The sequence below is a fragment of the Chlorocebus sabaeus genome, chromosome 26 (genome assembly GCF_047675955.1).
Source record: "Chlorocebus sabaeus isolate Y175 chromosome 26, mChlSab1.0.hap1, whole genome shotgun sequence".
Lineage (NCBI taxonomy): Eukaryota > Metazoa > Chordata > Mammalia > Primates > Cercopithecidae > Chlorocebus > Chlorocebus sabaeus.
The window spans coordinates 31,045,260-31,067,315 of record NC_132929.1 but is presented as its reverse complement, the minus strand read 5'-3'; the positions used below and the strand labels follow the sequence as shown (position 1 = coordinate 31,067,315).

At 40.8% G+C, this 22,056-nt stretch overlaps 1 protein-coding gene across 2 annotated transcripts in view; it reads left to right on the top strand.

The window, feature by feature from the left end:
* The window catches only part of DNAAF4 (dynein axonemal assembly factor 4), a 70,406-nt gene extending 48,697 nt beyond the window's left edge, over nt 1-21,709 (top strand). Inside the window, exons 5-9 of one of the 2 annotated variants that reach the window (XM_038010003.1) lie at nt 3,128-3,273; nt 6,401-6,510; nt 14,345-14,498; nt 18,160-18,265; nt 21,236-21,709. In XM_038010003.1, coding sequence (XP_037865931.1) covers nt 3,128-3,273; nt 6,401-6,510; nt 14,345-14,498; nt 18,160-18,265; nt 21,236-21,345 — 626 coding nt within the window. In that variant the 3' untranslated portion in view covers nt 21,346-21,709. The remainder of the gene's footprint in view (nt 1-3,127; nt 3,274-6,400; nt 6,511-14,344; nt 14,499-18,159; nt 18,266-21,235) is intronic. The other variant, XM_038010004.2, reaches the window with a different exon arrangement.
* The last annotated feature ends 347 nt before the right edge of the window (nt 21,710-22,056 follow it).

Below are 22,056 nucleotides of genomic sequence, written 5' to 3'. Positions count from 1 at the left end.
AGAAAGTTCTGTCTTTTTTCACACCTCTCTGTTCTTTGTCACTAGCTTCTTAGTTTTCATTATTGATGCTAGCCTGTCTTTACTGTCTTTAAGTAGGTATGTTTAAAATGATTCATCTCTTTCAGATTGTTGTGCTATTTCAAAATCTTAGGGAGCCAGTCGTCTGATTTGTTGTGTCTGCTGATTGTTCCTCATACTGGATTGTTTCCTCTTGCGAATTGTGCTTTTTTACCTGACCACTAATCTTTGCAAAAACTTCTTTGTGTGTATGTTTGAGGAAATATCATATATTCTTTTTACAAAAGACTTGTTGATGAGGAATACCTGGAGCTTCAATTTCTTACAAGAGACATTTTTTCCAAGCTTTACTTTCTAAGACTAGTGAGCAGAGATCGTATAAGCATCCTTTTCACTAAGAGTGACGCCCACTGGGCACAGTGGCTCACCCCTATAAACCCAGCACTTTGGGAGGCCAAGGCGGGTGGATCATGAGGTCAGGAGTTTGAGATCAGCCTGGCCAACATGGTGAAACCCGTGTCTACTAAAAATACAAAAAAACTAGCCGGGCATGGTGGTGCACATCTGTAATCCCAGCTACTCGAGAGGCTGAGGCAGGAGAATCGCTTGAACCCGGGAGGTGCCGCCCTTCTATGATTCTAGTTTCATTTACACCTTCCCACCTCTGTACCTATATCAGCATTAAATTTCCATTCTCCAGCCATTGATATTAATCTATTTACATCTAAAATCTTTCCAAACAGCTTTGTGTTCACTTTTGAGATGACCCTGGCTTTAAATTCGATGATGAGGCCTTTCCTTTACTTACTTTTGAAACTGAACTATATATTGAACCTTTTGTTTATTTATTTTTATTAAGAATTTGTATGTGTTCATAACATTTTACCTTTTCATAAAATTGCATGTAAAACTTTGTAGTAAAAGTTTTAACCTGTGTTGCTACAAACAGCAAATTTCTTTTTTATGTTTTGCAATTTGCAAATAGCAAATAGAAGAGTTTGTAAATTAGATACACGAGTTTGGAAATTATATATCTTATTTTTACTGTAGTGGTCACTTTAATATTTTTATAAACACATGAAGATTTGTTTTTCTGTAGCAAAATAGTTTTTTTACTTCTCCTCATGGGATATAGTGATGATTTCCTTCATGTTCTATATCGTATTAAGCATTAGTATTATTAGTAATCTGAAGTAAAATGAAGTATGCTTCATTTTCACTTTCTATTCTATTTTCCTTCTTTTTTTTTTTTTTTGGTGAGACTTGCTCTGTTGTCCAGGCTGGAGTGCAGTGGCATAATCTTGGCTCACTGCAGCCTCTGCCTCCCGGGTTCAAGTGATTCTCCTGCCTCAGCTTCCCAAGTAGCTGGGATTACAGGTGCCCGCCACTACGCCTGACTAATTTTTTGTATTTTTACTAGAGACGAGGTTTCACTATATTGGCCAGGCTGGTCTCCAACTCCTGACCTCAAGTGATCCACCTGCCTCAGCCTCCCAAAGTGCTAGGATTACAGGTGTGAGCCACGGCGCCAAGACCTGTTTTCCTTCTTTTGTATTACTATTTAAAACTATTATTTACAGGCTGGGTGTGGTAGCTCACACCTGTAATCTCAGCACTTTGAGAGGCCAAAATGGGAGGATTGCTTGAGCCCAGGAGTTCAAGACCAGCCTGGGCAACAAAACAAGACCCCATCTCTGCAAAAAAGCATACAAACAAAAAATTCGCCGTGCATGGTGGTGTACACCTGTAGTCCCAGCTCTTGAGAGGCTGAGATGGGAGGATTGCTTGAGCCAAGGGGTTCAAGGCTGCAGTGTGCTGTGATTGCATCACTGCACTCCAGCCTACGTGAGAGTAATAACCCTGTCTCTAAAAAAAAAAAAAAAGGATACTATTTACAACATTTTTGGTGTGTTCTCCACTGCTTTAGAAAACTCATTCTTTTTCATTTTGCTCTCAAGTTCCTCACTCCTGTGTCCTTAATGTTATTTCTCTGTGTTCTGGAACATTTCTTTGAGTAATGTATTCAGAAAAGATGACTAGGTAGTGTTGGCTGAGTTCTTACATACCTAGAAATGTCTTTTGCCATTATGAGTGAGCAGCAGTTAACTTGGATATAAAATTATTGGGACCTTGTATTAGGTAGGTTCAAGCCAAGCATTGTAAAATAAAGCCCCAAATGTGCAGATCAAATAAAGATAAAAATTTAGTTCTCTTTAATGTAATACTTTGTTATAAAGCAGTGCTCAACAACTGTGTTCCACAAGGCCATCCTGGCTGATGGGATCACCTCTGTTATCACATTATTTGGCTTTCATGTTTGAGTCTAAGATGGCTTTTTCCCTCCTTACTCTAGTCCTTTGAAATGTCTAGTCAAGACCCTTTCCAAGTTTTTGTTTGTTTGTTGGAGATGGAGTCTCCAACACGCGATCTTGGCTAGCTGCAACCTCTGCCTCCTAGGTTCAAGCAAATCTCCTGCCTCGGCCTCCCAAGTAGCTGGGATTACAGGTGCACGCCACAGGCCTGATTAATTTTTATATTTTTAGTAGAGACAGGGTTTCACTGTGTTGGCCAGGCTGATCTTGAACTCCTGACCTCAGGTGATTGGCCCGCCTTGGCCTCCCAGAGTGCTGGGATTACAGACATGAGCCGCTGTGCCCGTCCTTGCCACCAATTCTCATTCGTTTTCTTTGATGGCTAAAACTTCTTACACTTTTGTAAGAAAGCATATAGGAGATAATGTATATAGGAGATATTGCTATAGAGTTTAAGGAGATAGAGGTGGTATTGGCAGTGGTGGTTTTGCCTATGTGCCCCTCTCTAGTGTTGATGTTGAGTTGCCTAAAGTATCCTCCCTTAGAGTTGATGTGAATTAAACACTGGTTTTACAAACAGAACCCCAGAAAAGTAGCTGAGGCCATTGATAAAGAACAGCTAGGTCATTGGCTGCCGTATTATCAGTGCTAAATTTTGCATTTTTTTCTTGCAGAAAATATATTTGATTTATTTGTTTAGGATTTGGGGGTTAGCTTTGATGTGTAATTAAAAGTCAGTTGATGGTTAACTAGAAAATGAGAAATAAGTGACTTCCTTGCTACCATTGTTTTTGAAGGGAGAAATTCAGAAAATATATTTACTGAGAAGTTAAAGGAAGACAGTATTCCTGCTCCTCGCTCTGTTGGCAGTATTAAAATCAACTTTACCCCTCGAGTATTCCCAACAGCTCTTCGTGAATCACAAGTAGCAGAAGAGGAGGAGGTAGATATTCTTACTGTAGTTACAATTACCACAAATGAAAATACTTTATTTTTATTTCATCTATTGAAATTAATACTGGTTCTGCGTTTCTTAAGTATTTATTACACTAAATAAATAATGTAATGAATATATTTCAGAATTTCCTTATGAGAAAATATATTTTGCAGATTTTTTTTAGCTCCAGAATAGTGATAAAAGAACACTGATTTAATATATGTACAGTAGGCCAGGTGCAGTGGCTCATGCCTATAATCCCAGCACTTTGGGAGGCCAAGATGGGTGGATCACTTGAGGTCAGGAGTTCGAGACCAACCTGACTAACATGGGGAAACCCCATCTGTACTAAAAATACAAAAAATTAGCCAGACATGGTGGTGGTGCATACCTGTAATTCCAGCCACTCGGGAGGCTGAGGCAGAAGAATTGCTTGAACCGGGGAGTCAGAGGTTGCCCTGAACTGAGATATTGCCACTGCACCCCAGCTTGGGTGACAGAGTGAGACTTCATCACAAAACAATGAAAAACTTACATATATATATGTATATGTACAGTATTATTTATTCCAAGAGATGCACTATTGTACTTGCCATTTATTTTATCAAATACATCATTTTCTATAATGTTAATAGACATATAAACTCTGGATCAGTATGTGTTTGGAAAGAAGATATTTGGAAATTATTAATATATCATTACAACTAATTACCAATAACAGGTATTTCTAATGTGACATTTTAGAATTAATATCTTCCATCCATTTATAAATTCCTAAGCCCTAGATTTGAAATATTGTATATTTAGTTATATTAGCACTAAGAACTACATTGTTTTGTCTGGATGCGGTGGCTCATGCCTGTAATCCCAGCACTGGAGCCACCGCATCCGGCCAAGAACTGCATTTTTTTACTGCAAGTCTGAATTGACACATCTTTCAATTGAAAAACTGTAGAAATAAGAAGATCCTTAAGACATAACGACAAGCCGGGCACGGTGGCTCACGCCTGTAATCCTAGCACTTTGGGAGGCCGAGGTGGGTGGATCACCTGAGGTCAGGAGTTTGAGACCAGCCTGGCCAACATGGTGAAACCCCATTGCTACTAAAAATACAAAAATTAGCCTGGTGTGGTGGCAGGCATCTGTTAATCCCAGCTACTCGGGAGGCTGAGGCAGTAGAATCACTTGAACCCAGGGGGCGGAGGTTGCAATGAGCCAAGATTGCACCATTTCACTCCAGCCTGGGTGAAAGAGCGAAACTCCGTCTCAAAAAAAAAAAAAAAAAAAGACAATGACAATATAAATATTAATTATTTTGTATTATTAAACAATGTATTTTCTGTATTTGTAACATTTCTATAATTATACAGTTAGAATTATTTTTAAATTGTGTTTATACACATACACACACACACACACACCTTTTTATTTTTTTAGAGTTGGGGTCTTGCTCTGCTGCCCAGACTGGAGTACAGTGGGGCAATCATGGCTCACTGTAGCCTTGAATTCTTGGGCTCAAGTGACCTTCTGTATATTTTTCAGTATAGAAAAATGAAAATACTATAACGAAGAAAGGCAAAATAATAATCACATGGGCTGGGCATGGTGGCCTCACGCCTGTAATCCCAGCACTTTGGGAGGCCGAGGTGGGCAGATCACAAGGGCAAGAGTTCGAGACCAGCCTGGCCAATATGGTGAAACCCCGTCTTTACTAAAAATACAAAAATTAGCCAGGCGTGCTGGCACTTGCCTGTAATCCTAGCTATTCAGTAGACTGAGACAGGAGAATTGCTTGAATCCAGGAGGCGGAGGTTACGGTGAGCTGAGATCATGCCACTGCACTCCAGCCCTGGGGGACAGAGTGTGACTCCATCTCAGGAAAAATAATAATAATAATAATAATAATAATAATAATAATATCACATGAACTCCCAGAAAACAAGAAATTTGGCTAGAAACTTCTATCTATTATATTTCAACCAGCTAATGAGGTTTAAAGAAAGTTTAAGGCCGATCATGGTGGCTCAAGCCTGTAAGCCCAGCACTTTGGGAGGCCAAGGCGGGTGGATCACAAGGTCAGGAGTTCAAGACCAGCCTGGCCAATATGGTGAAACCCCGTCTCTACTAAAAATACAAAAAATTAGCTGGGCATGGTAGTGCATGCCTGTAGTCCCAGCTACTCAGGAGGCTGAGGCAGAAGAATCGCTTGCACCTGGGAGGCGAAGGGTACAGTGAACCGAGATCGTGCCACTGTACTCTAGCCTGGCAACTGAGTGAGACTCTGTCTCAAAAAAAAAAAAAAAAAGTTTAACAATGTGTAAATATTGCAAGATTAATATCACCATCATCGGCCAGGTGGGGTGGCTCACGCCTGTAATCCCAGCACTTTGCGAGGCCAAGGTGGGTGGATCACGAGGTCACGTGTTCAATACCAGCCTGGCCAAAATAGTGAAACCTCGTCTCTACTAGAAGTACAAACGTTAGCTGGGCATGGTGGCACACGCCTGTAATCCCAGCTACTCGGGAGGCTGAGGCAGGAGAATCACTTGAACCTGGGAGGTGGAGGTTGCAGTGAGCTGAGATTGTGCCACTTGCACTCCAGCCTGTGTGACAGAGCAAGACAAAAAAAAAAAACCATTATCAAATAGTATGTTAATCTGCTCTGGTTGCTATAAATAAAATACCATAGACTGGGTGGCTTAAACAATGAAGAGTCATTTCTCATAGTTCTGGAGGCTGGGAAATCTAAGATCAGGGTGCCAGCATGGTTCTTGGTAGGAGCGCTCATCATAACTTGTAGACAACCACTTTCTCACTTCTCACTGTGTCCTCATAGTGGGTGGGGGAGCTCTGATCTCTTTCTCTTCTTATAAGGATACTAAACTCATTCTGGAGGCTCTCCGCTCATGACCTAAACCTAATTACCTCTCAGAGGCCCCACTTCCAAATACTGATTCACATTGATGGTTAAGGCTTCAGTATATCAATTTGGAGGAGAAGTGGGGAAGATACAAACATTCAGTGCATAACAAATAATATTTCCATCCACTGGAGGAAGATGGAAAATCTAAAAGGAAATGTTAATTTAAAAAAAGACCTTTTTATTCTTCATAGGACTTCTTTCTCATTCTAGTGGCTACACAAACAAGCTGAGGCACGGAGAGCAATGAATACTGACATTCCTGAACTTTGCGATTTAAAAGAAGAAGAAAAGAACCCCGAATGGTTGAAGGATAAAGGAAAGTAAGTTGCTTGAACTCTGATCATGAGCTTTATCATGTATGAAGACATTAGTAGTTATCACAGGACGAGTATGGTAGCTCATGCCTGTAATCCTAGCCCTTTGGGAGGCCGAGGTGGGATGATCACTTGAAGCCAGAAGTTCGAGACCAGCCTGGGCAACAAAGTGAGATTTTGTCTCTACAAAAAAACAAACAAAATAAAACATTAGCCTGGCGTTGTGGTGAGCACCTGTAGTCCCAGCTACTCGGAAGGCTGAGGCGGGAGGATCCCTCAAGCCCAGGAGTTCACAGTGGTAGTGAGCTATGATTATGCCAGTGCACTCCAGTCTGGGCAACAGAGTGAGACTCTGTCTTTGAACAAAAAAAGTAGTTATCACATTCTCTAGGTATTTTGTCTGTTTGTGTGTTGTTGGAGAAAGATATTCCAAATAAGCAAATAAGGTAGACAGGGCCTCCATATTTAAAAAGTCAGATAACAAGGCAATGAGGCCTTAATTTTATTTTTTTATTTAAATGTCATAAAAATGAAAAAAAAATACATCTTTTGGAATGCTTATTAAAATTCTTTTTAAAATCCCTTTTACATTTGACGTAAGTCCTTCCTGATGTCTCCCATAAAAACAGGTTTTTGCAAAGCTAGAACTGTTTTGATTATTCTTATCCATTTATTTTATTTATTTTGTTTTTTTGTTGAGATAGAGTCTCATTCTGTCGCCCAAGCTGGAGTGTAGTGGTGCAATCTCAGCTCACTGCAACCTCTACCCCCTAGATTCAAGCAGTTCTTCTGCCTCAGCCTCCCAAGTAGCTGGGATCACAGGCATCCATCACCACACCCAGCTAATATTTTTTGTATTTTTAGTAGAGACGGGGTTTCACCATGTTGGTCAAGCTGGTCTTGAACTCCAGACCTCTAGTGATTCGTCCACCTTGATCTCCCAAAGTGCTGGGATTACAGGCCTGAGCCCCATTGTGGGACCTATTCAAATCCATTTAAAAGAGTACCATCTTACTGCCTTTCAGGTCAGTGGTGTAAACACAAAAAAGATTACCATATTATCCCAGAAATTATCTTATATCTGGGCAGTCATTTTATTCATTTGTATATGGATATTTTTTTTTCGAGACCAAGTCTCGCTCTTGTCCCCCAGGCTGGAGTGTGATGGCGCAATCTTGGCTCAATGCAACCTCCACCTCCCGGGTTCAAGCGATTCTCCTGCCTCAGCCTCCTGAGTAGCTGGGATTACAGGCACCTACCACCACGCCCAACTAATTTTTGTATTTTTAATAGAGACGGAGTTTCACCATGTTGGCCAGGCTGGTTTCAAACACCTGACCTCAGGTGATCCGCCCACCTCGGCCTCCCAAAGTGCTGGGATTACAGGCGTGAGCCGCCGCACCCAGCCGTGAATATTTTAACATACTGATCAAAAACAGTGAATTCTGGTATATTCTGAGTGGCAATTTGTGTTCATATTTTCAGGCAGCTATAGATATTATTTATTATATTTCATCATATACGCTTCTGTGTTTATTTTCCTATTGCTTCTATAACAAACTACCACAAAGTTTGTGGCTTAAAACAACACAAATTTATTATCTTGTAGTTCTGTAGTTCAGAAGTCCAAAATGAGTTTTACTGAGCTAAAATTAGGTGTCAATTGCATTCCTTTTGAAGGCTCTAGGAGAAAAGCTATTTTTTTAAATTTCCAGCTTCTAAGCTGTTTGCATTCCTTGGATTGTGGCTCCCCAGCCACTGATTGCATTATTCTGAGCTCTGCTTCCATGGTCTCTTCTCCTTTTCTGACTCTCCTGCCTCCTTCTTTCTTTTATAAGGCCTCCTGTGTTTATATAAATCCCGCCTACATCATCCAGGGTACTCTCTCCATCAAACTCTTTAACTTAATCACATCTGCAAGGTCCTTTTTGCCACATTAGGTAACATTCGTAGGTTCTGGGATTAGAATATGGACGTCTTTTTTTGGGGGGTGCTGGGGGCATTATCTATCACAATATCTGTATTTTTCTTTTCTTTCTCTTTTTTCTTGGTCTTTTCTCTTGTCTTTTACAACACCAGGAATTGGTTTGTGGCGTTTAGCTGGAATTGGCAATTTTTCTGAAGGTTGGAAGCCTGGAACTGACAGCTTGGCTCTTCTGACTCCCAAGAGTAAATCGTATATAATCTTTCCTCCTCTTTCTCTTCTTCCTTTCTTCCTTCCTATTCATTTCTTCAGCCATTAAATAAGCAATTATTGATCACTTGCTATTTGCCAAACTATAGGCACTGAACAACAGAAATCAGGAGGAGAGAGACATACACAAATACTTAAAACACTGTGTGGGAAGTACAATAACATGGATAAGAACAAGGTAATAGGGCCGGGCCTGGTGGCTTTAATCCCAGCACTTTGGGAGGCCAAGGCAGGCGGATCACCTGAGGTCAGGAGTTTGAGACCAGACTGAACAACAAGTAGAAACTCCGTCTCTGCTGAAAGTACAAAATTAGCTGGGTGTGGTGGCGCATGCCTGTAATCCCAGCTACTCGGGAGGCTGAGGCAGGATAATTGATTGAACCTGGGAGGTGGAGGTTGCGGTGAGCTGAGATCGTGCCACTGCACTCCAGCCTGGGCGACACAGTGAGACTCCATCTCAAAATAAAAAGAAAATTTCTGGCCAGGCACAGTGGCTCATGCCTGTAATCCCAGCACTTTGAGAGGCCAGGGTGGGCAGATTACTTGAGGTCAGGATTTTGAGACCAGCGTGGCCAACATGGTGAAACCCCATCTCTACTAAAAATATAACAATTGGCCGGGCACAGTGGCTCACTCCTATGTAATCCCAGCACTCTGGGAGGCCAAGGTGGGTGAATCACCTGAGGTCAGGAGTTTGAGACCAGCCTGGCCAACATGGTGCAACCCCATCTCTACCAAAAATACAAAAATTAGCCAGGCATGGTGGCAGGTGCCTGTAATCCCAGCTAATCGGGAGGCTGAGGCAGGAGAATTGCTTCAACCCGGGTTGCGGAGGTTGTGGTGAGCCGAGATCACTCCATTGCACTCCAGCCTGGGCAACAAGAGCGAAACTCCATCTCAAAAATAAATAAATAAATAAAATTAGCTAGGTGTGGTGGTGGGCGCCCATAATCCCAGATACTAGGAGGCGGAGGCAGGAGAATCGCTTGAACCCAGGAGGTGGAGGTTGCAGTGTGCCGAGATTGAGCCACTGCACTCCAGCCTGGGCGACAGAGCAAGACTCCATCTAAAAAAAAAAAAGAGTAAGAAAAAGAATTGGGCCCTTTCCTAATACCATGTACAAAAAGAACTCAAAATCAAAGACCTAAATGTAAGGACTAAACTATAAAACTCTTAGAAGAGAACACAGAAGAGAACAATGCTTCCTTACATTGGATTTGGTAACGTTTCCTGGATATGACACCAAAACCATAGGCAACAAAAGAAAAAATAGTTAAGTTGGACCACATCAAAATTGAAAACTTTTGTGCATTGAAGACACTATAAATAGAGCAAAAAGGCAACCCACAGAATAGAGAAAATATTTGCAGATCCAGAATATATATGAACTACTGCTCAACAACAAAACAAACAACCTAATTTAAAAATGGACAAAGAGGCCAGGTGCAGTGGCTCACGCCTGTAATCCCAGCTTTTTGGCAGGCCAAGGTGGGTGGATCACCTGAGGCCAGGAGTTTGAGACCAGGTTGGCCATCATGGTGAAATCCTGTCTCTGCTAAAAATACAAAAACTAGTCGGGCGTGCTGGCTCACACCTGTAATCCCAGTTAATCTGAGTCTCAGAGGCGTGAGAATCACTTAAACCTGGGAGGTAGAGGTTGCAGTGAGCTGAGATGGCACCACTAAATTCCAGCCTGGGCAACGGAGAGAGACTCTGCTCAAAAAAATAATAATAATTTTTAAAAATAATAATAATGGGCAAAGAACTTAAACAGGTATTTCTCCAAAGAAGAGAGACAAATGGCTAGTAAATATGAAAAGTTGTTTAACATCACTAAACATTTGGGAAAGGTCTATCAAAACGACTGTGAAATGCCACTTCACACCTGTTAGGATGGCTACTCAGAAAAAAAAAACAAAAAAACAGAAAATAACAAGTGTTAGTGAGGATGCGGAGAAATTAGAATCCTGTGCACTGTTGGTAGAGGTACAGAATGATTCAGCTGCTATGGAAAACAGTATTGTGGTACCTCAAAAAAATAAAAATAGGGCCGGGCGCAATGACTTACGCCTGTAATCCCAGCACTTTTGGGAGGCCGAGGCATGTGGATCGCCTGAGGTCAGGAGTTCAAGACCAGCCTGACCAACATGAAGAAACCCTGTCTCTACTAAAAATACAAAATTAGCCAGGCATGGTGGTGCATGCCTGTAATCCCAGCTACTTGGGAAGCTGAGGCAGGAGAATCGCTTGAACCCGGGAGGCGGAGGTTGCTGTGAGCCAAGATCATGCCATTGTACTCTAGCCTGGGCAACAAGAGCTAAACTCTGTCTAAAATAAATAAATAAATAAATAAATAAATAAAAATAATTGCTTTTTTTCCCATTTTTTGAGATAAGGTCTGGCTCTATAGCCCAGCCTGGAGTGCAGTGGTGTGAACTTGGCTCACTGCAACCTCTACCCTTCAGGTTCAAGCCATCCTCCCACCTAAGCCTGCCAAGTAGCTGGGACCACAGGCACAAGCCACCATGCCCAGCTAATTTTTTTATTTCTTGTAGAGCCAGGGTTTTGCCGTGTTGCCCAGGATGGTCTCAAACTCATGAGCTCAAGCCATCTGCTCACCTTGGCCTCACAAAGTTCTGGGATTATAAGCGTGAGCCACCATGCCTGGCCTAAAATAGAATTATTATATGATCCAGTAATTCCACTTCTTGGTGTAGACCCGAAAGAATTAAAAGCAGGAACACAAACAGATGTTTATACAACCATGTTCATAACAATAACATTCACAATATCCAAAACATATAAGCAACCCAAGTGTCCACTGAGGGATAAATGGATAAATAAAATGTGTTGTATCCATAACAATGCAGTGTTATTTCAGCTTTAAAAAGAGAGGAAGTCCTGTCACATGCTACAACATGGATGAACCTTGAAGACATTATGCTAAGTGAAATAGGCCAGTCACAAAAAGACAAACATATGATTTCAATTATGTGAGGTACTTAGAGCGGTCAAACTCCTAGAGACAGAAAGTCAAATGGTGGTTGCGAACAACTAGAGAGGATGGGGAATGGAGAGTTATTCCCTAACTCCTGGGTATGGAGTCTCAATTTGAGAAGATGAAAAAGTTCTAAATATGGATGGTGGTGATGATTGCACAATGTAAATGTAGTTAATGCCACTGAATTTTACATTTAAGAATGGTTAAAATGGTGAATTTCATTATATATATTTTACCACAGTTTTGAAAATAAGGTTCGTTGTAGACACTGTAGATTACCTAGCCAATATTTATTCTCTCCCTTCATCCTTATTAGATGAGCCCATATTTTGCTGAGCTGTGCAGCCCTTGCCCACGTGACTTAGGACAGTGACCCTATTCCAATTTACTCCAAGGGATAAATTCTCATTGACTTCAACAGATCATGATTGCTTTAGTTGCATTCCTGCTTTAAAAAAAAAAAAAAAGATATAGATACAAAAATACTTATTATAATGTTCTTTATAAAAGCAAAAGTATTGGAAAACAAGACCCCCTAAAGGTACCTAAGTAGGAGGAAATTGGTTTCAGAAATCCTAGCACTTATGAGAGAATACTGTAAGAATAATCCATGTATTATGTATACTCTATAAAAATGTATTTATCTATTTTTTAACATGGAAAGATGGACATGTTTTTGAATTTTTAAAAGCACTTTAAACAGCAGTATATAGTAGTGAGGAGTCAAATTGGGGAGGTGGGGGTAGGAGGAAAGAGGGAGAGAGAGATGGCGGCAGGGCAGGGGGCAGGCAGGGAGGGAGGCAAGGATAAAGGAAAAGAGAGTTTGAGGGAGAGAAAGACTGGTTTTTATTTGTGTTTTTGTTTTAAGGGTATGTACTTTTGGTCAATGAGAGGTGAAAGGAAGTAAACTGGGAATTTTCTGGAAAAGATTTTCTTTCTCTTAGGGAACATATGTCAGAAAATACTGTTACCTTTTCTTCCAATGAGTATTAGGCCTGTATGTGGCACCTGGGGCTATTGTGTCCATGAGGAAAAGCAGCCTGATTGCGGTTCCTGCTGAGTGCAGTAGAACAGACAGATGGAAGGAGCCTGTGGCCTTGATAACACCTTTGAGCTGCTGATTGGACTTGGAGCTTCTTTCCTCTGGACTTTTTATTTTTATTTTTAAAATCTTCTTTATAAGGGTCTTAATCCCATGGACTTTTTAAAATGTGAGATAATTTATTTCCTTACTTGTTTAAGCCCACTTGAGTTGTGGTTCTCTTACTTGCAATCAGAAACGTCGCTGATATGAGGCATTTCAGAAATGTAAACTACCCACAGAATTAGCTTTTCTAGTTTGTACAAGTTATTTTCAGCTTGAGTTTAGCTCAAGTTAGATGTGACAATGGTGTAATCTTACCTTTTATTCAGTTTACTGGCTGCTTTTGTAGGTTTACTTTTGACATGTTTAATATTCTAGAACAGCAAAGTATGCAGTATAACGGAATGAACCTGAATACAAAGTTATATTTATATGACATTTTTATTTTCAGCAAAGTATTTTCCATTTTCCTGTTGATGTACTTTTTCAAATTTTTGTAAGTGGAAATTATACATAAAAAACAGGCTGGGTGTGGTGGCTCACGCCTGTAATTCCAGCACTTTGGGAGGCTGAGGCGGGCAGATCACCTGAGGTCAGGAGTTCAAGACCAGTCTGATCAAGATGGAGAAACCCTATCTCTACTAAAAATACAAAATTAGCCAGGTGTGGTGGTGCATGCCTGTAATCCCAGCTACTCAGGAGACTGAGGCAAGAGAATTGTTTGAACCCGGGAGGCAGAGATTGCAGCGAGCCAAGATTGTACCATTGCACTCCAGCCTGGGCAACAAGAGTGAAACTCTGTCTCAAAAAACAAACAAACAAACAAAAAACAAAGAAACTTTGCATTTTGAAGAGATCCTTTAATCGTATACATCCCTTTATTTGAGGAAAATTTTGGAACATTTGAACTGAAAGAGTATATCCATTGCAAGTAACCAAAAACCCAATTCAAATTGGCTTTATATTGAAAGGAATTTATTGTGTTATATAACTAAACAGCTAAAGGTGTTTTCTATTTCAAGTAAAGGTTGATCTAGCAGCTTAACTATATCATGAAGGGCTGTTTCTTTCTGCCTTTTTATTCCTTTCATATTTCCATAATATCAGCTTTATTCTAATGCCAGCTCATCCCATGGTGTTAAAAATGATCAGCAACAATGTGGGATATGTGGCTTCTTCATTTATATCCAGCAGGGGGAGAAGTATGCCCAACTTTTCCTTCTCCAACTCTGAAACCATCCCACAGGCTTCAGTCTAAATAGAACAATATAGGTCACACAAGCCCATCCCTGAGTCAATTACTGTAGCAAAAATAATGAAAATATGCCTACTGGCTTAAATTACTAATGTCTACCCTTGGAAGTGGGAGTGCGGTCCATTCCATTCAAATGACAGGCTGATATATGTGAAAAGAGATGGATTCAGTACAGCCAACAATGTTTACCCTAAAGAGAATGCAAAAAGAGGTAAGCCATCCTCTTTGTCAAATACAATTAGATATTATTTCTGTGTTTCTCTTTCAATGTTAAATTGTTTTTCTTCTCTGTTTTTGTCTCATTAGCAAATTGTTTGCAACAGAAAACTATTTGGCAGCTATCAATGCATATAATTTAGCCATAAGACTAAATAATAAAATGCCACTATTGTATTTGAACCGGGCTGCTTGCCACCTAAAACTAAAAAACTTACACAAGGCTATTGAAGATTCTTCTAAGGTATGGATATCTATTTATGATATATGGTGCTTTAAATATATCCTTCTATTAATTGGTTTAAATGATTATCTTTTTCTGTTCAATTTAAATAATTGAAATGCAAAGATTTTAAAAATTGTCTCTCTTATTGAATCTTTTTTTTTTTTTTTTAACTGATTTTTTACTAATGGACAAGGATCTGGTGTTTTTTTGTGACTTCTATGACTAGTTAGCTAGATTAAAAATCAGCTATTACTGGCCAGGCCTGGTGGCTCACACCTGTAATCCCAGCACTTTGGGAGGCCAAGGTGGGTGGATCATGAGGTCAGAAGATTGAGACCATCCTGGCCAACATGGTGAAACCCCATCTCTACTAAAATACAAAAAATTAGCTGGGTGTGGTGGTGCGTGCCTGTCGTCCCAGCTACTCAGGAGGCTGAGGCAGGGGAGTCGCTTGAACCCAGGAGGTGGAGATTGCGGTGAGCTGAGATCATGCCACTGCACTCCAGCCTGGAGACAGAGAGAGACTCCGTCTAAAAAAAAAAAAAAAAACTCCAGTGTTACTGTATTGCCCTGGTGTATCATTTCAAGTTCATAAGAAAATTAGTAAATGTATTTTTTGTTTTTTAGACTGGGTCTTGCTCTGTCACCCAGGCTGGAGTGCAGTAGTAAGATGACAACTCACTGCTGCAGCCTTGACCTCCTAATCTCAAGCGATCCTCCCACGTCAGCTTCCCAAGTAGCTGGGATTATAGGCACACAACCACCACACCCAGCTAAGTTTGGTATATATTTTTTTTTATAGAGACGAGGTCTCCCTGTGTTGCTCAGGTTGGTCTTGAACTCCTGGGTTCAAGGGCTGCTACAACCTTGGCCTCCCAAAGTGCTGGAATTACAGGAGTGAGCCATTGTACCCAGCTGGAAATTAGTAAATGGTGGTCAGTTGTGCTTACCCCTTTCCTTTCCTTTCCCCTTTCCTTTCTTTTTTCTTTCCTTCTTCCTTCCTTCCTTCCTTCCTTCCTTCCTTCCTTCCTTCCTTCCTTCCTTCCTTCCTTCCTTCCTTCCTTCCTCCCTCCCTCCCTCCCTCCCTCCCTTTCCTTTTTGTTTCTTTCTTCATCTCTTCCTTCCTTCCTTCCTTCCTTCCTTCCTTCCTTCCTTCCTTCCTTCCTTCCTCCCTCCCTCCCTCCCTGCCTCCCTCTCTCCCTCCCTCCCTCTCCCTCCTCCCCTCTCTCCCTCCCTCTGTCCCTCCCTCCCTTCCTTTGTTTCCTTTTTTTTTGTTTCTTCTTCTCTTCCCCTGCTTCCCTCCCTCCCTCCCTTGCCTCCCTCCCTCCCTCCCTCCCTCTCTTTTCTTTCTTTCTTCCTCCTCCTTTTTTTTTTTTTTTTTTGCGATAGAATCTGGCTCTGTCACCCAGGCTGGAGTACAGAGGTGTGATCGCAGATGACTGCAGTCTCGACCTCCCAATCTCAAGTGATCCTCCCACCACAGCCTCCCAAGTAGCTGCGATTACAGGCATACATCACCACACATAGCTAATTCTTGTATTTTTTGTAGAGATGGGGCTTGGCCATGTTGCCCAGGCTGTTCTCCAACTCCTGGGCTCAAGCAGTCCTCCTGCCTCACCTTTGCAAGGTGCTAGGATTACAGGTGTGAGCCACCTCACCTGGCCCACCCTTTTTCTTATTAAAGTTTTGCAGACTCGGCCGGGCACAGTGGCTTACGCCTGTAATCTCAGCACTTTGGGAGACCGAGGCAAGCAGATCACCAGAGGTCAAGACCAGCCTGCCCAACATGGTGAAACCCCGTATCTACTAAAAACACAAAATTTAGCCAGGTGTGGTGATGGGTCTGTAGTCCCAGGCTACATGAGAGGTTGAGGCAGGAGAATTGCTTCAACCCAGGAGGCAGAGGTTGCAGTGAGCTGAGATCATGCCATTGCACTCCAGCCTAGGTGACAGAGTGAGACTCCATCTCAAAAAAAAAAATTTTTTTGCAGACTCATTGCATGGTAGAAGGAAGAACACTTGGTTTTCCCTTATTATCTCTACCACGTGTGCAGTAAAAGGATATCCCTTTTTTAAAAAAATTTTTAAGGTTTTTTTTTTTTTTTGAGACGATGTCTCTCTTTGTCGCCCAGGCTGTAGTACGTTGGTGTGACCTCTGCTCACTACAACCTCTTCCTCCCAGGTTCAAGAGATTCTCCTGCCTCAGCCTCCCAAGTAGCTAGGATTATAGCTGCACACCACCACACCTGGCTAATTTTTGTATTTTGTATTTTGTTTTGTTTTGTTTTTTGAGACGGAGTTTTGCTCTTGTTGCCCAGGCTGTAGTGCAGTCGCGATCTTAGCTCACAACAACCTCTGCCTCCTGGGTTCAAGCAATTCTTCTGCCTCAGCCTCCTGAGTAGCTGGGATTACAGGCATGCACCTCCACGCTGGGCTAATATTGTATTTTTAGTAGAGATGGGTTTCTCCATGTTGGTGAGGCTGGTCTTGAACTCCCGACCTTAGGTGATCTGCCCGCCTCGGCCTCCCAAAGTGCTGGGATTACAGACATGAGCCACCATACCCAGCAAAATGTTTTTACGTTTTTAATTTTTAAGAGACAGCCTGTTGCCCAGGCAAGAGTGCAGTGGCTCACTGCAACCTCAAGCTCCTGGGCTCAAGTAATCATTCTGCTTTGGCTTCCCAAAGTGCTGGGATTACAGGTGTGAGTCACCATGCCCAGCCCAGATATCACTACAGTCATTTGCTCATTTACAGAGTAACTTAGTATATTCTACTTTCCATTACTAGTATTTCATGTGAATGTCTCAAACTTCTACAGCTTTTTCTTTTTTCCATGTCAAGATAACTTGTTTTAAGGGAATATCATGTACAGAATCTCTTAGGTAGCTTATTGAGATTGAGGATATGGAGGACACAGCGAAGTCCTCATACTTTGATATCATACTACTTTTATGATCCAGTTTTTCTTTGACTCTCACAATGCAAACAAATATTTATTGAATGAATGAATAAGCTGAGTCACCCAATCTGAATACAAAAGCCCACAAATGCTATTTAATAATTCCTCCTAGTAAAAATAAAGCTGTGGAGATGTGAAATGATAAGCCTGACAATAACCCTGGAGGGGTATGAATCCCATATAGGAACAACTGAAAAATTCCTTAAGTTGTTCAACATATCTCTTCTGGAAGACCTGATAATAATTATTTGTTTTATATATATATATATTTGTGTGTGTGTGTGTGTGTGTGTGTGTGTGTGTGTGTGGTAAATTCCTGTACCAGCTAAGCTAAAAATTTCGGTGAGGACTGGAGGCCTTTTTTTTTTTTTTGAGATGGAGTCTTGCTTTTGTTGCCGGGGCTGGAGTGCAGTGGCACGATCTCAGCTCACTGAAACTTCCGCCTCCTGGGTTCAAGCAATTCTCCCGCCTCAACCTCCCAAGTAGCTAGGACTACAGGTGCACACCACCACACCCAGATAATTTTTGTATTTTTAAGCAGAGACAGGGTTTGGCCATGTTGGCCAGGCTGGTCTCAAAATCCTGACCTCAGGTGATCCACCCACCTCGGCCTCACAAAGTGTTGGGATTACAGGCGTGAGCCACCATGCCCAGCCTTTTGCTTGTTTAAATTAAGAAATTATAACTTTCATGTAATAATTATATATATTTTGTAAGGCACTGGAATTACTGATGCCACCTGTTACAGACAACGCTAATGCAAGAATGAAGGCACATGTACGACGTGGAACAGCATTCTGTCAACTAGAATTGTATGTAGAAGGTAAGGAATTGATAGAAATGGTTTAAGTCCAAAATTATACTCTGAAAAAAATGTCATTGGAATTATTTAAGATCATGACTTTTAAGGACTCCATTTTTAAATAGTTTTAGCATTTAATTTACTCTTAGTAATGTCTGCAGCATATCTGACAATACATTATTTCTAAATTATATTTTAAAAATTCATTGTAGAAGGGAATTAAAATAAGTGTGAACAACAAGTTTCAGTCTAGAAAAATGCTATATTGACTGGGTGCAGTGGCGCACACCTATGATCCCATCACTTTGGGAGGTAGAGGCGGGTGGATCACCTGAGGTCGGGAGTTCGAGACCAGCCTGACCAACATGGAGAAACCCTCTACTAAAAATACAAAATTAGCTGGGCGTAGTGGCTCATGCCTGTAATCCCAGCTACTCGGGAGGCTGAGGCAGGAGAATCGTTTGAACCTGGGAGGCGGAGGTTGTGGTGAGCTGAAATTGCACCATTGCACTCCAGCCTGGGCAATAACAGCGAAACTCCTTCTCAAAAAAAAAGGCTATGTTACCAGACAACTCTTCATAGAAATATATGTGATAAATGTTGAGTGTAGTGCTTCACCCCTGTAATGAAGGGTGGCTTGAGGCCAGGAGTTTGAGACCAGCCTGGGCAACATACTGAGACCTTGTCTCTTAAAAATAAAAAAATACATGATAGGCCAGGCCCAGTGGCTCATGCCTGTAATCTCAGCACTTTGGGAGGCTGAAGCAGGCGAATCACAAGGTCAGGAGATCGAGACCATCCTGGCTAACACGGTGAAACGTCTCTACTAAAAATAAAAAAACAAAATTAGCCGGGCATGGTGGCAGGTGCCTGTAGTCTCAGCTACTCAGGAGGCTGAGGCGGGAGAATGGCGTGAACCCGGGAGGCAGAGCTTGCAGTGAGCCAAGATCGTGCCACTGCACTCCAGCCTGGGTGACAGAGCAAGACTCTGTCTCAAAACCAAACAAACAAACAAACAAAAAACATGATAAAATATATAAATGATTTGAGATATCATGGATATTTATCTCAAAGAGCTTCCTTGGTCATACCCTGTATGTATGTATGTATTTGTGTGTCTGTGTGTGTGTACACACACCTAAGCTCGGAAATAACGGATCTACCATAGTGCATGCATATTGCTTATATTTGTTAGATTGTATTAAGGTCTGTAACTTAGCTCTATGTATACAGAAAACATACCATTTATTTTATTTTATTTTAAATAGATTTAGGTGGCCAGGTGCGGTAGCTCACACCTGTAATCCCAGAACTTTGGGAGACCAACATAGTGAAACCCCATATCTACCAAAAATACAAAATTAGCTGGGTGTGGTGGCACATGCCTGTAATCCCAGCTACTTGGGAGGCTGAGGCAGGGGAATCACCTGAACCTGGGAGGCAGAGGTTGCAGTGAGCCGAGATTGTGCCATTGCATTCCAGCCTGGGCAACAGGAGCGAAACTCCGTCTCAAAAGCAAAAAAAAAAACAACCAAAAACCAAAAACTGTATATATATAGTTGCAGTTATTTGCAGTTACTCATGCTGCACCAAAGGCAAAATTTTGTAGTAGCCAAAGTTTATCTTCAAGGCTTCTCCTCCCATACCTCCCTAAGGAGAAGCCTGTTCAGCTTCGATTCACTCAAGGCCTAAAGGCCACCTCTTGATGATGTCTTGCCAGGGCTCCAGGCTATACATTTTTATTATTTCTGTTTTCATTTTTAAAGTTGGTTCTGCCATTTGTAGGAGATTTTTTTCTAACCAAGGCATCCACATTGGGTTTATATGCCCCAACCTTTTTTAAATGTCTTATTCAATTTCAGAAGGATAAAGATGACCAAGACAGGAATGAAAGATTCTTTAGAAATTATGGTATCGTAGATTGTTTTGAGCTACAAAGACCCCTTCTTTTAAAGATGAGAAAGTTGAGGCTTGGAGAAGTTCAGTGAATTGCCTGAGCTGGCATAACAAATCAATAGCATTTTAGGGACTAGAATTCAAGTTTCCTTACTCTGAAATAAATATTTTTTTCCATTGCGTTTTGGGTAAAGATTGAGATCCAGTTACATATTTTTAACAAGCAGTAGACAATGCTTTCATTTTTAACCATTTTTTCTCAAAGGAATTCTGTACATATAATAGCTACAGAAAGAAGCTTGTACTACCGGCCGGGCGCAGTGGCTCACACCTGTAATCCTAGCACTTTGGGAGGCTGAAGCGGGCGGATTGCCTGAGTTCAGGAGTTTGAGAACAGCCTGGGCAACAGCCATCTCCACTAAAATACAAAAAACTAGCCGGGCGAGGTGGTGGGCGCCTGCAGTCCCAGCTACTCGGGAGGCTGAGGCAGGAGAATGGCGTAAACCCGGGAGGCGGAGCTTGCAGTGAGCCAAGATCGTGGCATTGCACTCCAGCCTGGGAGACAGAGCGAGACAGTCAGTCTCCAAAAAAAAAAAAAAAAAAAAGAAAAGAAAAGACAGCTTATACTATGTTCTAGTATATGAATAAAGTATGGTTTCAGTCTACAAAAAATATTTATTTATTTATTTATTTATTTTGGAGACGGAGTCTCGTTCTGTAGCCCAGGCTGGAGTACAGTGTCACCATCTTGGCTCACGGCAACCTCCACCTCCTGGGTTCAAGCAATTCTCCTGCCTCGGCCTCTCATTTATGTCATAATGAGTCTAAGTTGTTAGTTTATTTGTGCATGAATTTAAAATAACTGTTGCTTACAGAACATTGAATAAAATAGTAATTCCCTAAATCACTGAAAAATTTCTGCAATCTTATAGAGATACTTCTATGTGTGTACAGATGGGAATCCAATTTAAAACTTGGTACTTGTCCTGAACCATGCTACTAGTGGTTATTTTTACTTTAAACAACTATCGTCTAGATAAAAGAAGTACTAATAAAATATTTATTGTATTAATCATCATTGCTATATAAACACAGGCCTACAGGATTATGAAGCGGCACTTAAGATTGATCCATCAAACAAAATTGTACAAATTGATGCTGAGAAGATTCGGAATGTAATTCAAGGAACAGAACTAAAATCATAATGACTATTAGAAGTAACTAAGTATTGTTATAAGTTTTTTAAAAAGACCTGGAGGCATTAGAAATCTTTGTACATATTATGGCCAATTGTACAGAATTGCTTTCTGTTTAGTACTCTAGTTCTGTAGAGGGCAAAATATTATAAATCTATAGAAAATAAAGTGACTTGAACCATTTTTGAATAAATCTAAATAAGAACCTATTTTGATTCCTTATTTCTTCATATTAATATATACGTATACATTTTTGTGTTACTGAATTAAGCTTGCCCTTATAACAAAATATATTTTGGTATAGTTACCAGGACACTTACTGATTAATTTTTAACAAGGTAGAATTTCAAAATAAAAGATTGTTTATAAATAACTTTTGTTTGTATTAATATACCATTTAATTTACTGAATGGTTGACTTTGGTATAATAAATGTTGACAGGTTTTCCGTTAGTTTCCAAATGCACAGAACCTTATTTTTTGTTTAATACTTCTTTAATGCTCGTTGTTCAAGATTAGACTAGTTCAGCCTAGTATAAAATAACAGTTTAGAAAAATTTTCTTCAACTTCAGTTATAGACTGTGCACCTGAAAACCAATCATATTTCATAACACTATCTGGTGAAGATAAATTTTTGAGCGAAATAGTTCTCTAGTACCTCCAAGTAGACAAGGGGGGAAAAAAAGACAACAAAGTGTAAGATATTAACCTGGAATATTA